General features: G+C 42.4%; 2 protein-coding genes across 4 annotated transcripts in view; one reads left to right on the forward strand and one right to left on the reverse strand.

The window, feature by feature from the left end:
* Window positions 1–8,859: 8,859 nt before the first annotated feature.
* On the reverse strand, window positions 8,860–11,758 carry LOC308624423 (MSL complex subunit 3-like). Its single transcript, XM_081247622.1, has one exon. It carries the CDS (start codon window positions 10,937–10,939, stop codon window positions 9,320–9,322), a length of 1,620 nt encoding a protein of 539 aa, XP_081103748.1. The 5' UTR covers window positions 10,940–11,758; the 3' UTR covers window positions 8,860–9,319.
* CPN1 (carboxypeptidase N subunit 1) overlaps window positions 9,859–17,008 on the forward strand; it is a 39,616-nt gene continuing 32,466 nt past the window's right edge. The window contains exons 1-2 of one of the 3 annotated variants that reach the window (XM_081247646.1): window positions 9,859–9,948; window positions 14,562–14,751. In XM_081247646.1, the coding sequence (XP_081103772.1) occupies window positions 9,934–9,948; window positions 14,562–14,751 (205 nt within the window). In that variant the 5' untranslated portion in view covers window positions 9,859–9,933. The other 2 variants (XM_081247645.1, XM_081247647.1) reach the window with 2 other exon arrangements.

Consider the following 17,008-nt stretch of genomic DNA (forward strand, 5'->3'; position numbering starts at 1 on the left):
AATCCTTTGTCAGTTGCTTCATTTGCAAATATTTTCTCCCATTCTGAGGGTTGTCTCTTGGTCTTGTTTATGGTTTCCTTTGCTGTGCAAAAGCTTTGAAGTTTCATTAGGTCCCATGTGTTTATTTTTGTCTTTATTTCCATTTCTCTAGGAGGTGGGTCAAAAAGGATCTTGCTGTGATTTATGTCATAGAGTGTTCTGCCTATGTTTTCCTCTAAGAGTTTTATAGTGTCTGGCCTTACATTTAGGTCTTTAAACCATTTTGAGCTTATTTTTGTGTATGGTGTTAGGGAGTGTTCTAATTTCATTCTTTTACATGTAGCTGTCCAGTTTTCCCAGCACCACTTATTGAAGAGACTGTCCTTTCTCCACCGTACATTCCTGCCTCCTTTATCAAAGATAAGGTGACCATATGTCCGTGGGTTTAATTCTGGGCTTTCCATCCTGTTCCATTGATCTATCTTTCTGTTTTTGTGCCAGTACCATACTGTCTTGATTACTGTAGCTTTGTAGTATAGTCTGAAGTCAGGGAGCCTGATTCCTCCAGCTCCATTTTTCGTTCTCAAGATTGCTTTGGCTATTCGGGGTCTTTTGTGTTTCCATACAAATTGTGAAATTTTTTGTTCTAGTTCTGTGAAAAATGCCAGTGGTAGTTTGATAGGGATTGCATTGAATCTGTAGATTGCTTTGGGTAGTAGAGTCATTTTCACAATGTTGATTCTTCCAATCCAAGAACATGGTACATCTCTCCATCTATTTGTATCATCTTTAATTTCTTTCATCAGTGTCTTATAATTTTCTGCATACAGGTCTTTTGTCTCCTTAGGTAGGTTTATTCCTAGATATTTTATTCTTTTTGTTGCAATGGTAAATGGGAGTGTTTCCTTGATTTCATTTTCAGATTTTTCATCATTAGTATATAGGAATGCCAGAGATTTCTGTGCATTAATTTTGTATCCTGCAACTTTACCAAATTCATTGATTAACTCTAGTAGTTTTCTGGTAGCATCTTTAGGATTCTCTATGTATAGTATCATGTCATCTGCAAATAGTGACAGCTTTACTTCTTCTTTTCCAATTTGGATTCCTTTTATTTCCTTTTCTTCTCTGATTGCTGTGGCTAAAACTGCCAAAACTAGGTTGAATAAGAGTGGTGAGAGTGGGCAACCTTGTCTTGTTCCTGATCTTAGTGGAAATGGTTTCAGTTTTTCACCATTGAGGACGATGCTGGCTGTGGGTTTGTCATATATGGCCTTTATTATGTTGAGGAAAGTTCCCTCTATGCCTACTTTCTGCAGGGTTTTTATCATAAATGGGTGTTGAATTTTGTCGAAAGCTTTCTCTGCATCTATTGAGATGATCATATGGTTTTTCTCCTTCAATTTGTTAATATGGTGTATCACGTTGATTGATTTGTGTATATTGAAGAATCCTTGCATTCCTGGAATAAACCCCACTTGATCATGGTGTATGATCCTTTTAATGTGCTGTTGGATTCTGTTTGCTAGTATTTTGTTGAGGATTTTTGCATCTATGTTCATCAGTGATATTGGCCTGTAGTTTTCTTTCTTTGTGACATCCTTGTCTGGTTTTGGTATCAAGGTGATGGTGGCCTCGTAGAATGAGTTTGGGAGTGTTCCTCCCTCTGCTATATTTTGGAAGAGTTTCAGAAGGATAGGTGTTAGCTCTTCTCTAAATGCTTGATAGAATTCACCTGTGAAGCCATTGGTCCTGGGCTTTTGTTTGTTGGAAGATTTTTTATCACAGTTTCAATTTCAGTGCTTGTAATTGGTCTGTTCATATTTTCTATTTCTTCCTGATTCAGTCTTGGCAGGTTGTGCATTTCTAAGAATTTGTCCATTTCTTCCAGGTTGTCCATTTTATTGGCATAGAGTTGCTTCTAGTAATCTCTCATGATCTTTTGTATTTCTGCAGTGTCAGTTGTTACTTCTCCTTTTTCATTTCTAATTCTATTGATTTGAGTCTTCTCCCTTTTTTTCTTGATGAGTCTGGCTAATGGTTTATCAATTTTGTTTATCTTCTCAAAGAACCAGCTTTTAGTTTTATTGATCTTTGCTATCGTTTCCTTCATTTCTTTTTCATTTATTTCTGATCTGATTTTTATGATTTCTTTCCTTCTGCTAACTTTGGGATGTTTTTGTTCTTCTTTCTCTAATTGCTTTAGGTGCAAGGTTAGGTTGTTTATTTGAGATGTTTCCTGTTTCTTAAGGTGGGATTGTATTGCTATAAACTTCCCTCTTAGAACTGCTTTTGCTGCATCCCATAGGTTTTGGGTCGTCGTGTCTCCATTGTCATTTGTTTCTAGGTATTTTTTAATTTCCGCTTTGATTTCTTCAGTGATCACTTCGTTATTAAGTAGTGTATTGTTTAGCCTCCTCTTTTCCTGTAATTGATATCTAGTCTCATAGCATTGTGGTCGGAAAAGATACTTGATACAATTTCAATTTTCTTAAATTTACCAAGGCTTGATTTGTGACCCAAGATATGATCTATCCTGGAGAATGTTCCATGAGCACTTGAGAAAAATGTGTATTCTGTTGTTTTTGGATGGAATGTCCTATAAATATCAATTAAGTCCATCTTGTTTAATGTATCATTTAAAGCTTGTGTTTCCTTATTTATTTTCATTTTGGATGATCTGTCCATTGGTGAAAGTGGGGTGTTAAAGTCCCCTACTATGAGTGTGTTACTGTCGATTTCCCCTTTTATGGCTGTTAGTATGTGCCTTATTATTGAGGTGCTCCTATGTTTGGTGCATAAATATTTACAATTGTTATATCTTCTTCTTGGATCGATCCCTTGATCATTATGTAGTGTCCTTCTTTGTCTCTTCTAGTAGTCTTTATTTTAAAGTCTATTTTGTCTGATATGAGAATTGCTACTTCAGCTTTCTTTTGGTTTCCATTTGCATGGAATATCTTTTTCCATCCCCTTACTTTCAGTCTGTATGTGTCTCTAGGTCTGAAGTGGGTCTCTTGTAGACAGCATATATATGGGTCTTGTTTTTGTATCCATTCAGCCAATCTGTATCTTTTGGTGGGAGCATTTAGTCCATTTACATTTAAGGTAATTATCGATATGTATGTTCCTATTCCCATTTTCTTAATTGTTTTGGGTTCGTTATTGTAGGTCTTTTACTTCTGTTGTGTTTCTTGCCTAGAGAAGTTCCTTTAGCATTTGTTGTAAAGCTGGTTTGGTGGTGCTGAACTCTCTCAGCTTTTGCTTGTCTGTAAACGTTTTAATTTCTCCATCAAATCTGAATGAGATCCTTGCTGGGTAGAGTAATCTTGGTTGCAGGTTTTTCTCCCTCATCACTTTAATTATGTCCTGCCACTCCCTTCTGGCTTGTAGAGTTTCTGCTGAGAGATCAGCTGTTATCCTGATGGGGATTCCCTTGTGTGTTATTTGTTGTTTTTCCCTTGCTGCTTTTAATATGATTTCTTTGTGTTTAATTTTTGACAGTTTGATTAATATGTGTCTTGGCGTATTTCTCCTTGGATTTATTCTGTATGGGACTCTCTGTGCCTCCTGGACTTGATTAACTATTTCCTTTCCCATATTAGGGAAGTTTTCAACTATAATCTCTTCAAATATTTTCTCAGTCCCTTTCTTTTTCTCTTCTTCTTCTGGAACCCCTATAATTCGAATGTTGGTGCCTTTAATGTTGTCCCAGAAGTCTCTGAGACTGTCCTCTGTTCTTTTCATTCTTTTTTCTTTATTTTGCTCTGCAGCAGTTATTTCCACTATTTTATCTTCCACCTCACTTATCCGTTCTTCTGCCTCAGTTATTCTGCTATTGATCCCATCTAGAGTATTTTTCATTTCATTTATTGTGTTTTTAATCCATGCTTGATTCATCTTTAGTTCTTCTAGGTCCTTGTTAACTGTTTCTTGCATTTTGTCTATTCTATTTCCAAGATTTTGGATCTTGGAAATAGAATCTTGGATCATCTTTACTATCATTATTCTGAATTCTTTTTCAGGTAGACTGCCTATTACCTCTTCATTTGTTAGGTCTGGTAGGTTTTTATCTTGCTCCTTCACCTGCTGTGTGTTTTTCTGTCTTCTCATTTTGCTTATATTACTGTGTTTGGGGTCTCCTTTTTGCAGGCTGCAGGTTCGTAGTTCCCGTTGTTTTTGGTGTCTGTCCCCAGTGGCTAAGGTTGGTTTAGTGGGTTGTGTAAGCTTCCTGGTGGAGGGGACTAGTGCCTGTGTTCTGGTGGATGAGGCTGGATCTTGTCTTTCTGGTGGGCAGGTCCACGTCTGGTGGTGTGTTTTGGGGTGTCTGCGGACTTTTTATGATTTTAGGCCACCTCTCTGCTAATGGGTGGGGTTGTGTTCCTGTCTTGCTAGTTGTTTGGCTTAGGGTGTCCAGCACTGTAGCTTGCTGGTCGTTGAGTGAAGCTGGGTGCTGGTGTTGAGATGGAGATCTCTGGAAGATTTTTGCCGTTTGATATTATGTGGAGCTGGGAGGTCTCTTGTGGACCCGTGTACTGAAGTTGGCTCTCCCACCTCAGAGGCACAGCACTGACTCCGGGCTCCTCAATTTGGGATGATGTGTTGTCTATTCATGTATTCCACAGATGCAGGGTACATCAAGTTGATTGTGGAGCTTTAATCCGCTGCTTCTGAGGCTGCTAGGAGAGGTTTCCCTTTCTCTTTGTTCTCACAGCTCCTGGGTCTCAGCTTTGGATTTGGCCCCGCCTCTGCGTGTAGGTCGCCGGAGGGCGTCTGTTTTTCGCTCAGACAGGACAGGGTTAAAGGAGCAGCCTCTTCGGGAACTCTGGCTCACTCAGGCCGGGCGGGAGGGAGGGGCACGGAGTGCGGGGCGAGCCTGCAGCGGCAGAGGTCGGCGTGACGTTGCACCAGCCCGAGGCGCGCCGTGCGTTCTCCCAGGGAAGCCGCCCCTGGATCCCGGGACCCCGGCAGTGGCGGGCTGCACAGGCTCCCGGAAGGGCGGTGTGGGCAGTGACCTGCGCTCGCACACAGGCTTCTTGGCGGCGGCAGCAGCAGCCCCAGCGTCCCACGCCCGTCACTGGGCTCCGCGCTTTCAGTCGCGACTCGCGCCCATCTGTGGAGCCCCTTTAAGCAGCGCTCTTAATCCCCTCTCCTCGTGCACCAGGAAACCAAGAGGGAAGAAAAAGTCTCTTGCCTCTTCGGCAACTCCAGAGTTTTCCCGGACTCCCTCCCGGCTAGCTGTGGCACATTAGCCCCCTTCAGGCTGAGTTCTCGCCGCCAGCCCCAGTCCTCTCCCTGCGCTCTGACCGAAGCCCGAGCCTCAGCTTCCAGCGCTGCGCGCCCCGGCGGGCGAGCAGACAAGCCTCTCGGGCTGGTGGGTGCCGCTCGGCGCCGATCCTCTGTGTGGGGATCTCTCCGCTTTGCCCTACCCAGGTATGTGGGGGGTTTCTTGCCTTTTGGGAGGTCTGGGGTCTTCTACCAGCGTTCAGTAGGTGTTCTGTAGGAGTTGTTCCACGTGTAGCTGTATTTCTGGTGTATCCGTGGGGAGGAAGGTGATCTCCGCGTCTTACTCTTCCGCCATCTTACCCGGAAGTCCCAAGAATTTTTTATTTTAAGTATGGGAAATCACTGAAATGTTTTGAGTCAGAAAGTAATTAAGTTTATGTTTTTAAAACACTCTGGCAACTGTGTAGGGAATAAAACTAGTAGGGCAAAAAAAAGTGGAAATGGAGAATATTTGAGGAGGCTTTTGTCATTGTCCAAACAAGAAATCTATGATGGGGCTACTGTCACCATCCAAGCAAGTAAGATATGGTCACCTGGACTAAGATGACAGTGGTCAAGGTGAGAGAAATAGTCAGTTTCCAGACATACTTTCAAAGCAGTCTATATAACTTGATGATATGGGGAGTGAGATAAAGAGAGGGATTATGGATGAATCCTAGGTTTGGGTATAAGAAATTGGATCAATCATGGTAATATTTGCCAGTTTGGGGAAACTGAAAAGGGAAAGAACAGATTTTAAGAGTCATCACAATAAGATTGATTGTCACCAGTTGATTGTCACCAGTTGATTACAGTGTCCTAGCTGAGGGGGTATGGGTGTAGTATCTTATTTTTATCCTCATACTTTTCTATGTTTTCATAACAAACATACTCATTTTTACATAAGCATATAAAGTTATTTTTTATTTTATTTTATTATTATTATTTTTTTTTTGCTGTATGTGGGCCTCTCACTGTTGTGGCCTCTCCCGTTGCGGAGCACAGGCTCTGGACACACAGGCTCAGCAGCCATAGCTCACGGGCCCAGCCGCTCCACGCCATGTGGGATCTTTCCGGACCGGGGCACGAACCCGCGTCCCCTGCATCGGCAGGCAGACTCTCAACCACTGCGCCACCAGGGAAGCCCTAAAGTTATTTTTTAAAAGAAGGATTTTTCAGTTACTCTTAAGAACTGGAAGCCAAATTAGAGGCAGTTTTTGTGATGTAACCAGGCCCACGTGGTGGAGGCATTCGGTGTTATGGAAAGCACCAAGCTTTGGAGTCAGAAGGCTAATTTAATCTCCAGATTTTCTAACTATACTTTATATGAGCTGGGAAAATCATTTAAATTTTAGGGATCTTCATATATGTAAGTGGAATATAATGGTCTCAAGAAAGATTGAGGTGAGGTTCAAATGGGATTATGTAGGTAAAAGCATTTAATCATTCAATCATTCACTGACTCCACAAATATTTAGTGGAACTTACTACTTGCCAGGCCCCAGTCTAATTGCTAGAGACACATCAGAAAATAAAAGAGATCAATTCTCTACCCACAAGGTGCTTATATCCTTATAGGGAGAGAAGACAATAAACAGACAATTAAATACAATTTGTCAGATGGTAAAAAGTGCTTTGAGGAAATATTAAATAGGGGAAGGTGAAAAGCGAGTGCTGGGGACATGGTTGGTTTCTCCTCATCCAATTGACCCATCACCAATTGGTGTCACTTGTGGACACAGTTTGTATCTGTAAGGCTCTGTCTGGCTCCAGGGACTGGAGGGGGGGTTAGGGGCCTTAGGAATGGGTACCTATTAGAAATCCTCATGGAGGTATGAGGTACGTAGCTGGAAGTACAGTTTTGGAGTTCAGAGAAGTAGAAGCAAGAAATATAAATTTGAGGGTCATCAGCTTATAGTGGGATTTGTCGATGAGATCATCTGGAATTAAGTGCTGATAAAGAGAAGAAATTCAAGAACAGACCCCAGCAGACTCCTACAGGGTCAGCGTTATAAGGAGGGACCAATAAGCTTACCCCTCTTAAAACTCTCACCAAACACACACTCCTCTACCGTTTTTAACCTGGTTAACATCTATTCATTTAGATCTCAGATCTCAGTTCATACATTACTTCCTTCATTTTAAAATGTATCCAGCATAGGGCTTCCCTGGTGGCGCAGTGTTTGAGAGTCCACCTGCCAATGCAGGGGACACGGGTTCGTGCCCTGATCCGGGAAGATCCCACATGCCGCGGAGCGGCTGGGCCCGTGAGCCATGGCCGCTGAGCCTGCGCATCCTGAGCCTGTGCTCTGCAATGGGAGAGGCCACAGCAGTGAGAGGCCCGCGTACCGCCAAAAAAAAAAAAAAAAGTACCAGTGTTATATGTAAATTACATCTCAATGAAGCTATAAAAAATTTTTTTTTAAATATTATATCCCCCTGACACTCAAGTTCCTTCTACTTCTGGTTGCTTTGAGAGACATTGTATGCCCTCTGGCTTCAGGGCATATGCTCTGGTACTCTATGTGAAATTCCAGGGAAGGAGTGTCAATCTCAGCCCTGATGTACAGAGGGCATTCCCTGTTTACAACAACCCGAAGTTCATACAAGCAGGGAGGGTACATCCCTCTCCTAGAGAATGGGTGTCATCTGTTTAGCATGAGTGAGGTCACCATAAGAACTAAAGACACATTTACCAGAGAAATGGGAATTCTTCTGCAGAGGAACAGTTTGGGACTATCTAAGGACCACTAAGCCAAGCCTTCAATAATGACAGTAGATATTGTCCTGTTGACAAAAATTCAATTAATTATCAAGTCAAAAGGGGAAAAAGGGGGAATCTTATTCAAGCCAAACTGAAGATTGTAACCCGGGAAGCATATTCTTTTTTTTTTTTAATTTTTTAATTTAATTTTATTTATTTATTTTTTATACAGCAGGTTCTTATTAGTTATCTATTTTATACATATTAGTGTATATATATCAATCCCAATCTCTCAGTTCATCCCACCACCCACCCCTTCCCCCCTTGGTGTCCATACGTTTGTTTTCTACATCTGTGTCTCTATTTCTGCCTTGCAAACTGGTTCATCTGTACCATTTTTCTATATTCCACATGTATGTGTTAATATACAATATTTGTTTTTCTCTTTCTGACTTACTTCACTCTGTATGACAATCTCTAGGTCCATCCACGTCTCTACAAAGGACCCAATTTCGTTCCTTTTTATGGCTGAGCAATAATTCATTGTATATATGTACATCTTCCCTATTCATTCGTCTGTCGATGGGCATTTAGGTTGCTTCCATGACCTGGCTATCGTAAATAGTGCTGCAATGACAATTGGGGTGCATGTGTCTTTTTTTTTTTTTGAAAACTCTCTCTTGGTTCTTTCCAACAAGATAGGCAATGATTTATTTGAGATCACCAAAAATAACATCTTACAGAAAGGGAACTATAACATCACACAACCAAGTGTAGCTATAAAATCTCAAACATTCAGGCAATGCTTATCTAGATCACCAAAAATAAGGTTTTATAGAAAAGGAACTGTAACAAGCAAATGTATAGCTGCAAATTTTCTTTTGCGATCAATATCAACTCCCTCTGAAATATTCTGGGACTACTCTTTGGTTTTCAAGCAAAACTAATGTTTTGTTGCTCAGCCTCATCACAAGAATGAAAATGGCTTGCAAAACGATTTTGTTTAATGCTAACAAATAACTTAAAAAATGTGGTTATTGCTAACAAGTAACTCCGTCTACTGAAACAGCCCAACCTACACACACTTTCATGAACATTTCACTGTGAACACAGCTGCTCTTTTCCTGTCGTCACAGATGACAGGTACCATGGCACGGGTCACATGTTGGAGGCTGTTCAGGCACCTAGGAAGTAATCCTTAATAGAAATAACTATGGAGTAGCTCAAACAAATGGGCCCGCCACAGCCCCCCAAGGGGTGTATCGCATTTGCTCTGCCTGTAAGGAAGGCCCACCAACTCCCTAGTTCTTTACTGGGGACTGAGAGCGCAAAGCTAGATAGAGAAGCTGTTCTTCCAGAACCATCAAAACCTTAATAAATCACCCTGGGGTTCTTCGTGCTGTAGTGCACCTCACAGGCAGCAACATAGGCAGACTCTGGGAAAAAGTCATCATGGTATTCTGCTAAAAACCTCAGAAAGAGATCAAAGTGCTTCAGTAAAGCCTTCAGATTCTTCTCAGAAAAGGACATCTTTCCAAGGATTTCTGGAAGTTTCATGAACAATTGCAGGAAGTGTTGCGCCCCATAAATGTAAGAGGGTGGAGGTGGCTGGTCACCTGGGGGGTAACTGTCAGGTACAAGTTTCCAGGAGAGGACCTCATTTATTTCATTAGTTCTTCTGCCTTCAAAGCCAGCAAACACCACACTTCCTTCCTTGCTAGGGGTCAGAGGAACAGGTGAGGATGATCTGCTATGAACAGGTGTCTTCTTTTCCAGGTGCAGTAACAGCTTGGACGTGCTGGCAGACGTGTCCAGCTGCCGGCACTTGGGCTGAGGTGAGCTGCTGCTCTCAGACAGTCTGTCGCAATTGGCAGAGTGGCGTGTGGACCTCCTCAGAGACTGCAAGGCTTCCGGCTCGGCTTTGCACCTTTTGGGGGCGGCTGGCTCGCCTGTGGTTGGCTGACTCTCTGTGGGCTGTGGCGTGGATGGATTCAACAAAGGTGGGCTTGGAGAGAGATTCTCCGGGTTTCGATTAGCATTTGTGGTACTTCCCTTAATCGGAAGAAAAAATTTGGACGAGGTCACCTTTTTATACTGAACTTGTTCATATGGATAGAGCCAAACCAATGGGAGAGCGTAATCAAAGGTTATTCTTAATCCATCCACCATCTCCTTACAAAGGTCAACGTTCTTTTCTGCTGGGATATAATGCGCACTCATGTTGGCGTGTGGCACAGCCTGATGGTGATGAGGTCTCTCACTGGCTGAAAAGGCTGTATTGATAGCAAAATGCTTCACGTACGATTCCAAAATAGTTATGATGTTGGTCTGGCATGAAAGTTTCACTAACCGTTTCCTCCTGTTGATACAGTAACAATCGTCCTCAGGCTTCTTCAGAACTTCAGGGATTTCTACAGCTATTGCTCTTTCTTCCATTTCCTCTTTTGCGTGCAGCTCTGGTTCTTCCTTCACTTCAGTCTTCTCTTCAATATCACTTTCTTCACTTATTTCTTCATCCTTTTCTTCACTACTGTCATCAGAGGAACTGCTTATTAAGTTTTCAACATTTTCATCTTTTTCTTCAGCAGGGAGGCTTTTTAAGACAGTGTCCACACCTGGCAGCCTGCAGCGCTTCCTCTTTCTTCCTGTGCTTCTCGGGCGAGCTACAGCTTTTCTTGCCAGTTTACGCTGTAATCTCCAATTTTCATCGGTGTCATGAAGGACATGATCTTCAGCTGCCCATCTATCCCAGCTTCTGTTCCAACTATTCAAATGGATCAGATATTCTGGAATCTTTCTGCCTTTTTCGTCATTACCAACAATAACATCGACAATCTTGGCATCGTCCAGCACTCGTGCCTTGGTGGGGTCAGGCTCGAAGCACAACACTTTCTCCCCTGAGTGGAATTTAAATTTCACGCCCTCTCTGGTGCTCATTTGCTCATCGTGGCAGAGGGCGAGGCTCCGGGGTGGGCGGAGCATGCGCCGCATGTGTCTTTTTGAATTATGGTTTTCTCAGGGCATATGCCCAGGAGTGGGATCGCTGGGTCGTATGGTAGTTCTATTTTTAGTTTTTTAAGGAACCTCCATACTGTTTTCCATAGTGGCTGTATCAATTTACATTCCCGCCAACAGTGCAGGAGGGTTCCCTTTTCTCCACACCCTCTCCAGCATTTGTTGTTTGTAGATTTTCTGATGATGCCCATTCTGGGAAGCATATTCTTAGAAAGCTCTGAGAACCGTTCCACCTGTTAGGAGTCTAAGGCACAGTCACATACGTTTTCAAGACAAAGGATTGTACATCAAAATGACATATTGATATTTTACATAAAGTTCACCAAGGATACATGGTCCACGTAAGCACGTACAAAGCGAGCAACACGTCACCACGACCCCCTACAGAGCTGGGAAAGAACAATATTCTTTTAAGAAGTTACATTGCTAGGAAAAAAAATGATCTTTACTGTAGAGCAGGCCCATCTTTGAGGAGCTCTGGTTAATGTGTAATGTGGATGCACACTGCACATGAGGGAGGGAGAGAGGAGGTCCAAACAAACACACAGAGAAAATTTTGTTTAATTTTTTCTTGTCCTGCCTTAAAATATAAATTTTATTTCATCAGTCCTAGATCAAGGACTTAATGTGTAACAGCATTAGTGATGTCCTTTCAGCTTTCTCTCTTGATGCCTGCCCTCACCACCTGGGGTGTCAGGATCTCATCAGAAAATTATGGGATTTTAGCAGTGGGTGCAAAATCCTGTGGTTTTTACTCTGTGGTACTGCTGATTTGGTACTGATCTTGGGCCAACTCTCTAGACCATCTGTGGGCCAGACTGGTCTGGCTATAGTTTGTTCACCCAAGATAACCAAGAGTTGATAGCTGTCTTTACTGACAGGTGACAAAAGCATAGGATTTCCTTGGAAAAGTTTGCTGAAGCGCAGGAGGATGCAAGAGGAAAGGTCAATAATGGGTCTATTCATTCATTCAACAAATGTGCACCCATGCCAGGCTGTGTGCTAGAGGCTGACGATCATCCTGGGGGGCAGGAACAATGCATCAGCAGGGCTGCCCCCTATCCTAACACCTAACACCTAGCACAGTGGATAAGTGCATAACAGGCAAAGTCATAAGATTGGAGATACAAAGACTGATGGTAACAGCAATTGCAAGGGGACATGAGGAAGACCCAGGGTTTGGAGCTGAGTTAAGCTACCTGGGGAAAGAACATAAGCAAAAGCAGGAAAGCAGGTGATGAGGGCATGCTCAGAAGACAGTAGGCACTGCAGTGGGGCTGCACTGGAGTGAGGTCACAACTGGACCTGGTAGGAGTGACTTGAAAACCAGGCAGGAGCATTTGGATTTTACACTCTGGCGCATGAAATTCCACTGAAACTTTGTTTAAAAAAAAGAAACTTTATTGGAGTATAATTTACATACCATAAAATTCATCCATTTTAAGTGTGCAACTCAATGATTTCTAGTAAATTTACCAAGTTATGCAACCATCACCCAGTTTTAGAACATTCTCATCACTCCAACAAGATCCCTCATGCCCATTTACAGTGAATCTCCTTTCCCACTCCCAGCCCTAGTAAGTCACTATTTTACTTTGTCTCTGTAAGTTTACTTTTGCAGGACATTTCATATAATTGGAATCATACAATAAGAGGGTTTTCTGTGTTGGCTCCTTTCAGTGAGCATGGTGTTTTTGAAGTCCATCCATGTTGTAGCATGTATTAGTATTTTATTCCTTTTTATTGCTGAATAATGTTCAATTATATGGATATACCACATTTTATTTATCCATCAGTTGGTGGACACTTGGGTAGTTTCTACTTTTTGGCTACTACAGATAATGCCACTATGAATAGTCTTGTGTACAAGTCTTTGTTCTCTTGGGTAGGTACCCAGGAGTGGAATTGTTGTGTTGTATGGTAAACTCATAGTTAACTTTTGGGTGACTGTACTTAATTATTTTTATTTATTTTTTAAAAGCACCTTTACTGACATATAATTTGTATACCATAAAATTCATCTACTTCCCATTTACATTTTCACTCCTAGCCCTAGCCAACCTCTAGTTTACTTTCTGTCTCTATATGTTTGTGTTTTCTAAACATCTCCTATGAATTGGATCATATAATATGTGATCTTTTGTGTCTTCTTTCACTGAGCATAATATTTTTAAGGTTCATCCATCTTGTACAGTGTATCAGTACTTCACTCCTTTTCATTGTCAAATGATATTCCATTGCATGGATATGCCATATTTTGTTTATCCATTCATTAGTTAATGGATATTTAGATTGTTTCTACTTTTCTATTGTGGATAATACTGCTATGAACATTTACATACTAGTTTTTGTGTGGATATGTGTTTTCATTTCTCTTGGGTAGATACCTAGGAAATTGCTGGATTGTATAGTAAATATATATTTAGACTTCTAAGAAACTGAAAAACTGTTTTCCAAAGTGGCTGCACCATTTATATTCCCATCGGCAATATATGAGGTTTCTAGTTTCTCCCTATTCTTGACAACACTTGTTATTGTGTCTTTTTGATTATAGTCATTCTAGTGGATGTAATGTGATATCTCATTGTGTTTTTTTGTTTTTTTGTTTTTGTGGTACGTGGGCGTCTCACTGTTGTGGCCTCTCCCGTTGTGGAGCACAGGCTCCGGATGCACAGGCTCAGCGGCCATGGCTCACGGGCCCAGCCGCTCCATGGCATATGAGATCTTCCCGGACCGGGGCACAAACCCGTGTCCCCTGCATCGGCAGGTGGACTCTCAACCACTGTGCACCAGGGAAGCCCTCATTGTGTTTTTAAGTTGCATTTCCTTAATGACCAATAGTGTTGAACATCTTTAATGTGCTCATTAGTCATTCATATATCTACTTTAGTTGAATAAAATGTCTATTCAAATCTTTTCCCCACTTTTAAATTGGGTTGTTTGTTTTATTACTGGGTTGTAAGAGTTCTTGATTTATTCTGGATATATTGTCAGATACATGATTGGCAACTGTCTTCTCCCAACCTGGGGCTCGCCTTTTCATTTTCTCAATGGTATCTGCTGAAGATTTTTGAGGAGAAAGGGGACAAGACAGAGCTGTGCTTCAGAAAGATAGGATGTAGAATGGATCAAAAGGACAGAGTGTTCTATTTTAATACCCTTTCCTATATTGTAATATAGGGAACAAGGACAGGCCAAGCTTCTCAAAATTCTCCGGGAATCAAAGGGTTATAAGCAGCTATTTATTGAAGCTTGTTTACAGTCCAGTTAATCAGTAAACCAGAATCAGTGAAACTACCCAATCTGAAGAAGTGCAAAAACCTTTCAAAAGGTTTTCATGGATTAGGAGAGGCAGAGAAATGGGGGAGGGGAGATGAGTGCCTATTCCAGAGCTACATAAATAACTTCTGGCTTTGGAGGGACAGTTCTGAACTTTCTTCACAGGCACTGTCACACTGGTGTTTACTGGCGGGAAACTAGAAAAAGCTGGTTCTTGGCCCTTGGATTTTGACTGGTTACTGGGAGAAGCGGGGCCCATTTTAGTGGGTCTCTGAAAAAGCCCAGCAAGATGTCAGACCTGGTCTCAATTTTCCTCCAGCTCCTTCTCTTCAAGTTGGTTGCCCCGGTGACCTTTCGCCACCACCGCTATGATGACCTCGTGCGGACGCTGTACAAGGTGCACAATGAATGCCCCCATGTCACGCGGGTTTACAGCATTGGACGCAGTGTGAAGGGGAGACACCTCTACGTGCTGGAATTCAGCGACTACCCTGGAATCCATGAGCCTTGTAAGCCCTGAGCATGTGTCTTAAAGTGTGTGTGGGCAGGACCCTTCCCTTACAAATCCAGTAATTGGGGTGGTTTCTGGGGATGTCCCTGGACCCCTCCACCCATAAAGTATCATCACTTCCTCAGCCTGAGCTAAGTATTTCCTTGCTTAGCCTACAAACTGGCCCTGCCTCTGGGGAGCTGCAACCCCAGTTCAGGCTCCAGTCTGCTCCACCTTTTTGGGTTCTGTTTGCTCAAGACCTTAATGGTAAAAGGTGAGTCTTCTTCCCTGCTCCCTTCCCATCCACCCCGCCTTCCCTCCCATTACCCTTCTTTCTTCCTTGCTGTTACTGTTCTGCCTTTCCCTATCCAATGCCTCTGGAGAAACAGTTAGCCCTTCTAGTTCTGCCAGAGTTTAGGGATAGCTCTTTGGGGAATGACGGTGTACTCAGAGTATGGGATCCTGGAGAGAGTTTGAGGTTTGGGGTATTCATTTTATTCATTGCATTATTTGTTGTTAGTTTGTTTCTATTATAAAAGCCATCCATGTTTGGATTAAAGTAGAAATTAGATAAGGTAAAAACCTCACCCGTAATCCCACCACTCACAATGACCATCGTTAACATATTGATGTATTTCCGTCCAGACTTTCTTCTATGCATGTTTAAGCCACTTCCCCTTACATACACATCATTTTTTTAATAAAAATGGAATCATACTATATCTGCTTTTCTCATTTCATAGTCTTTGATGAATAGCCTGTCTGTAAATATAGATCTACATTATCATTTTTGGCTGCATAATATTCCATGGTTGCAGGGTTGTATTTAGCAGTTCATTTATTGATGGGTATTTAAGTTGTTTCTACTTTACTGCTTTACTTACAGCAATTGTGACATTCAAGTACATCAGTTCCTCCTTCAAACTGTCAACCTCAAGTCTCTTTTCCTCTCCACTTCCTCACCCTTCCCCCAGCCCAAATTCCATCACAGCCTGCCTAAATGATTGCACCAGGCTCCTGACGTTCTCCTAAGGCCTAACGGCCACCACTCTAAACCTTTCATTTAAGACACAGATGCTAGATGCCCAAATACTGATATAATCCCCTCCCTCCCTTGCTTAAAAACCTTCAGTGGCAGCCTCACACCCAGTGGATTCTGTCCATGACAGCTTCAAACTCTTAAGTGGCCAGTTGGGGGGAGGGGGGAGAGGGGGGTGGGAGGCTGGCTCAAGGAAGGCTACGTGATTAGGCGAGGACAAGGGCCTTGCTTTGAAAATGCACTTTCAGAGCAAACACCCTGCTTTTACTCAGGTCGTGTGTTCATTGTGGAACCTTGTGGGTGCTAATGGACATTGTAGGCTTAGCCCCTCACTCCATGCCCCTTTCTTGGTGCCCTGTCTACTTTCTAGCATTCAGTGCCTTTCTTGAAGCTTTTCATATTATTGTACCTCACCGATCCCTCTTTTCTCTGATGCCCTATCAATGGTACATCCATTCATTCCTTAATTATTCCACAAGTATTACTGATGATCTACTCAATGTAAACACTTTGGTAGACTCTGAATATAGCACAGAGAACAAAACAAAGACTCTGCCCTCAGGGCCTTAATTCTACAGAGGTAAGACTGGCAATAAATAGGTAACTAAATAAATATATATTATACCAGATGAAAATAAGTGCTATTGAGAAAAAGAAACCAGGAAGGAGAGATAGGGAGTTGTGGACAGTTGTGGGTTGAGTAGGGGAGGGGGTGTTGCTTTTTAGGAAAAGCTTCTCCTTCGAGGTGATTTTTGAGTATGTGATTGAGGTGCCATACTGGTTCTGGGGAGGGAAACACCGCACAGAGGCAAGAGCCGGAGCACGCTTGGCATGCGTGAGGAGGCCCCTGTGGCTCCGGGACAGTGAACCACAGGAAAGCAAGGTCAGAGCAGAGCTGTTGGGGATACCGGGCAGGAGGAGATCACGTGGGGCCTTACAGGCCTCTGCAAAACTTTTGGCTTTTGCTCTGAGTGAAGTGAGAAGCCGTTGGAGGGTTTTAAGCAGAGGAGTGATATGATCTGACTAAAAATTTTAAAAGGTCACTCAGAACAAGAGTCAGCAAACTAGAGCCTTGAGGGCCAGCTACCTGTTTTGGTAAATAAAGTTTCACTGAAACACAGTCACACCCATTTGTTTTTGTATCATCTGTCTGCTTTCACTGGAAGCATTGAGTAGCTGCAGTGAAGACAATATAGCCCAGGAAGTCCAAAGGATTTACTATCTGGTCCTTTACAGG

The sequence above is a fragment of the Mesoplodon bidens genome (assembly GCF_964165515.1).
Source record: "Mesoplodon bidens genome assembly, chromosome: 1".
In the NCBI taxonomy this organism is placed as follows: domain Eukaryota; kingdom Metazoa; phylum Chordata; class Mammalia; order Artiodactyla; family Ziphiidae; genus Mesoplodon; species Mesoplodon bidens.

Bases quoted from the DNA above. Each gene is read 5' to 3' on its own strand.
- LOC308624423 (XM_081247622.1), bottom strand. From the start codon at position 10,939: ATGCGGCGCATGCTCCGCCCACCCCGGAGCCTCGCCCTCTGCCACGAT.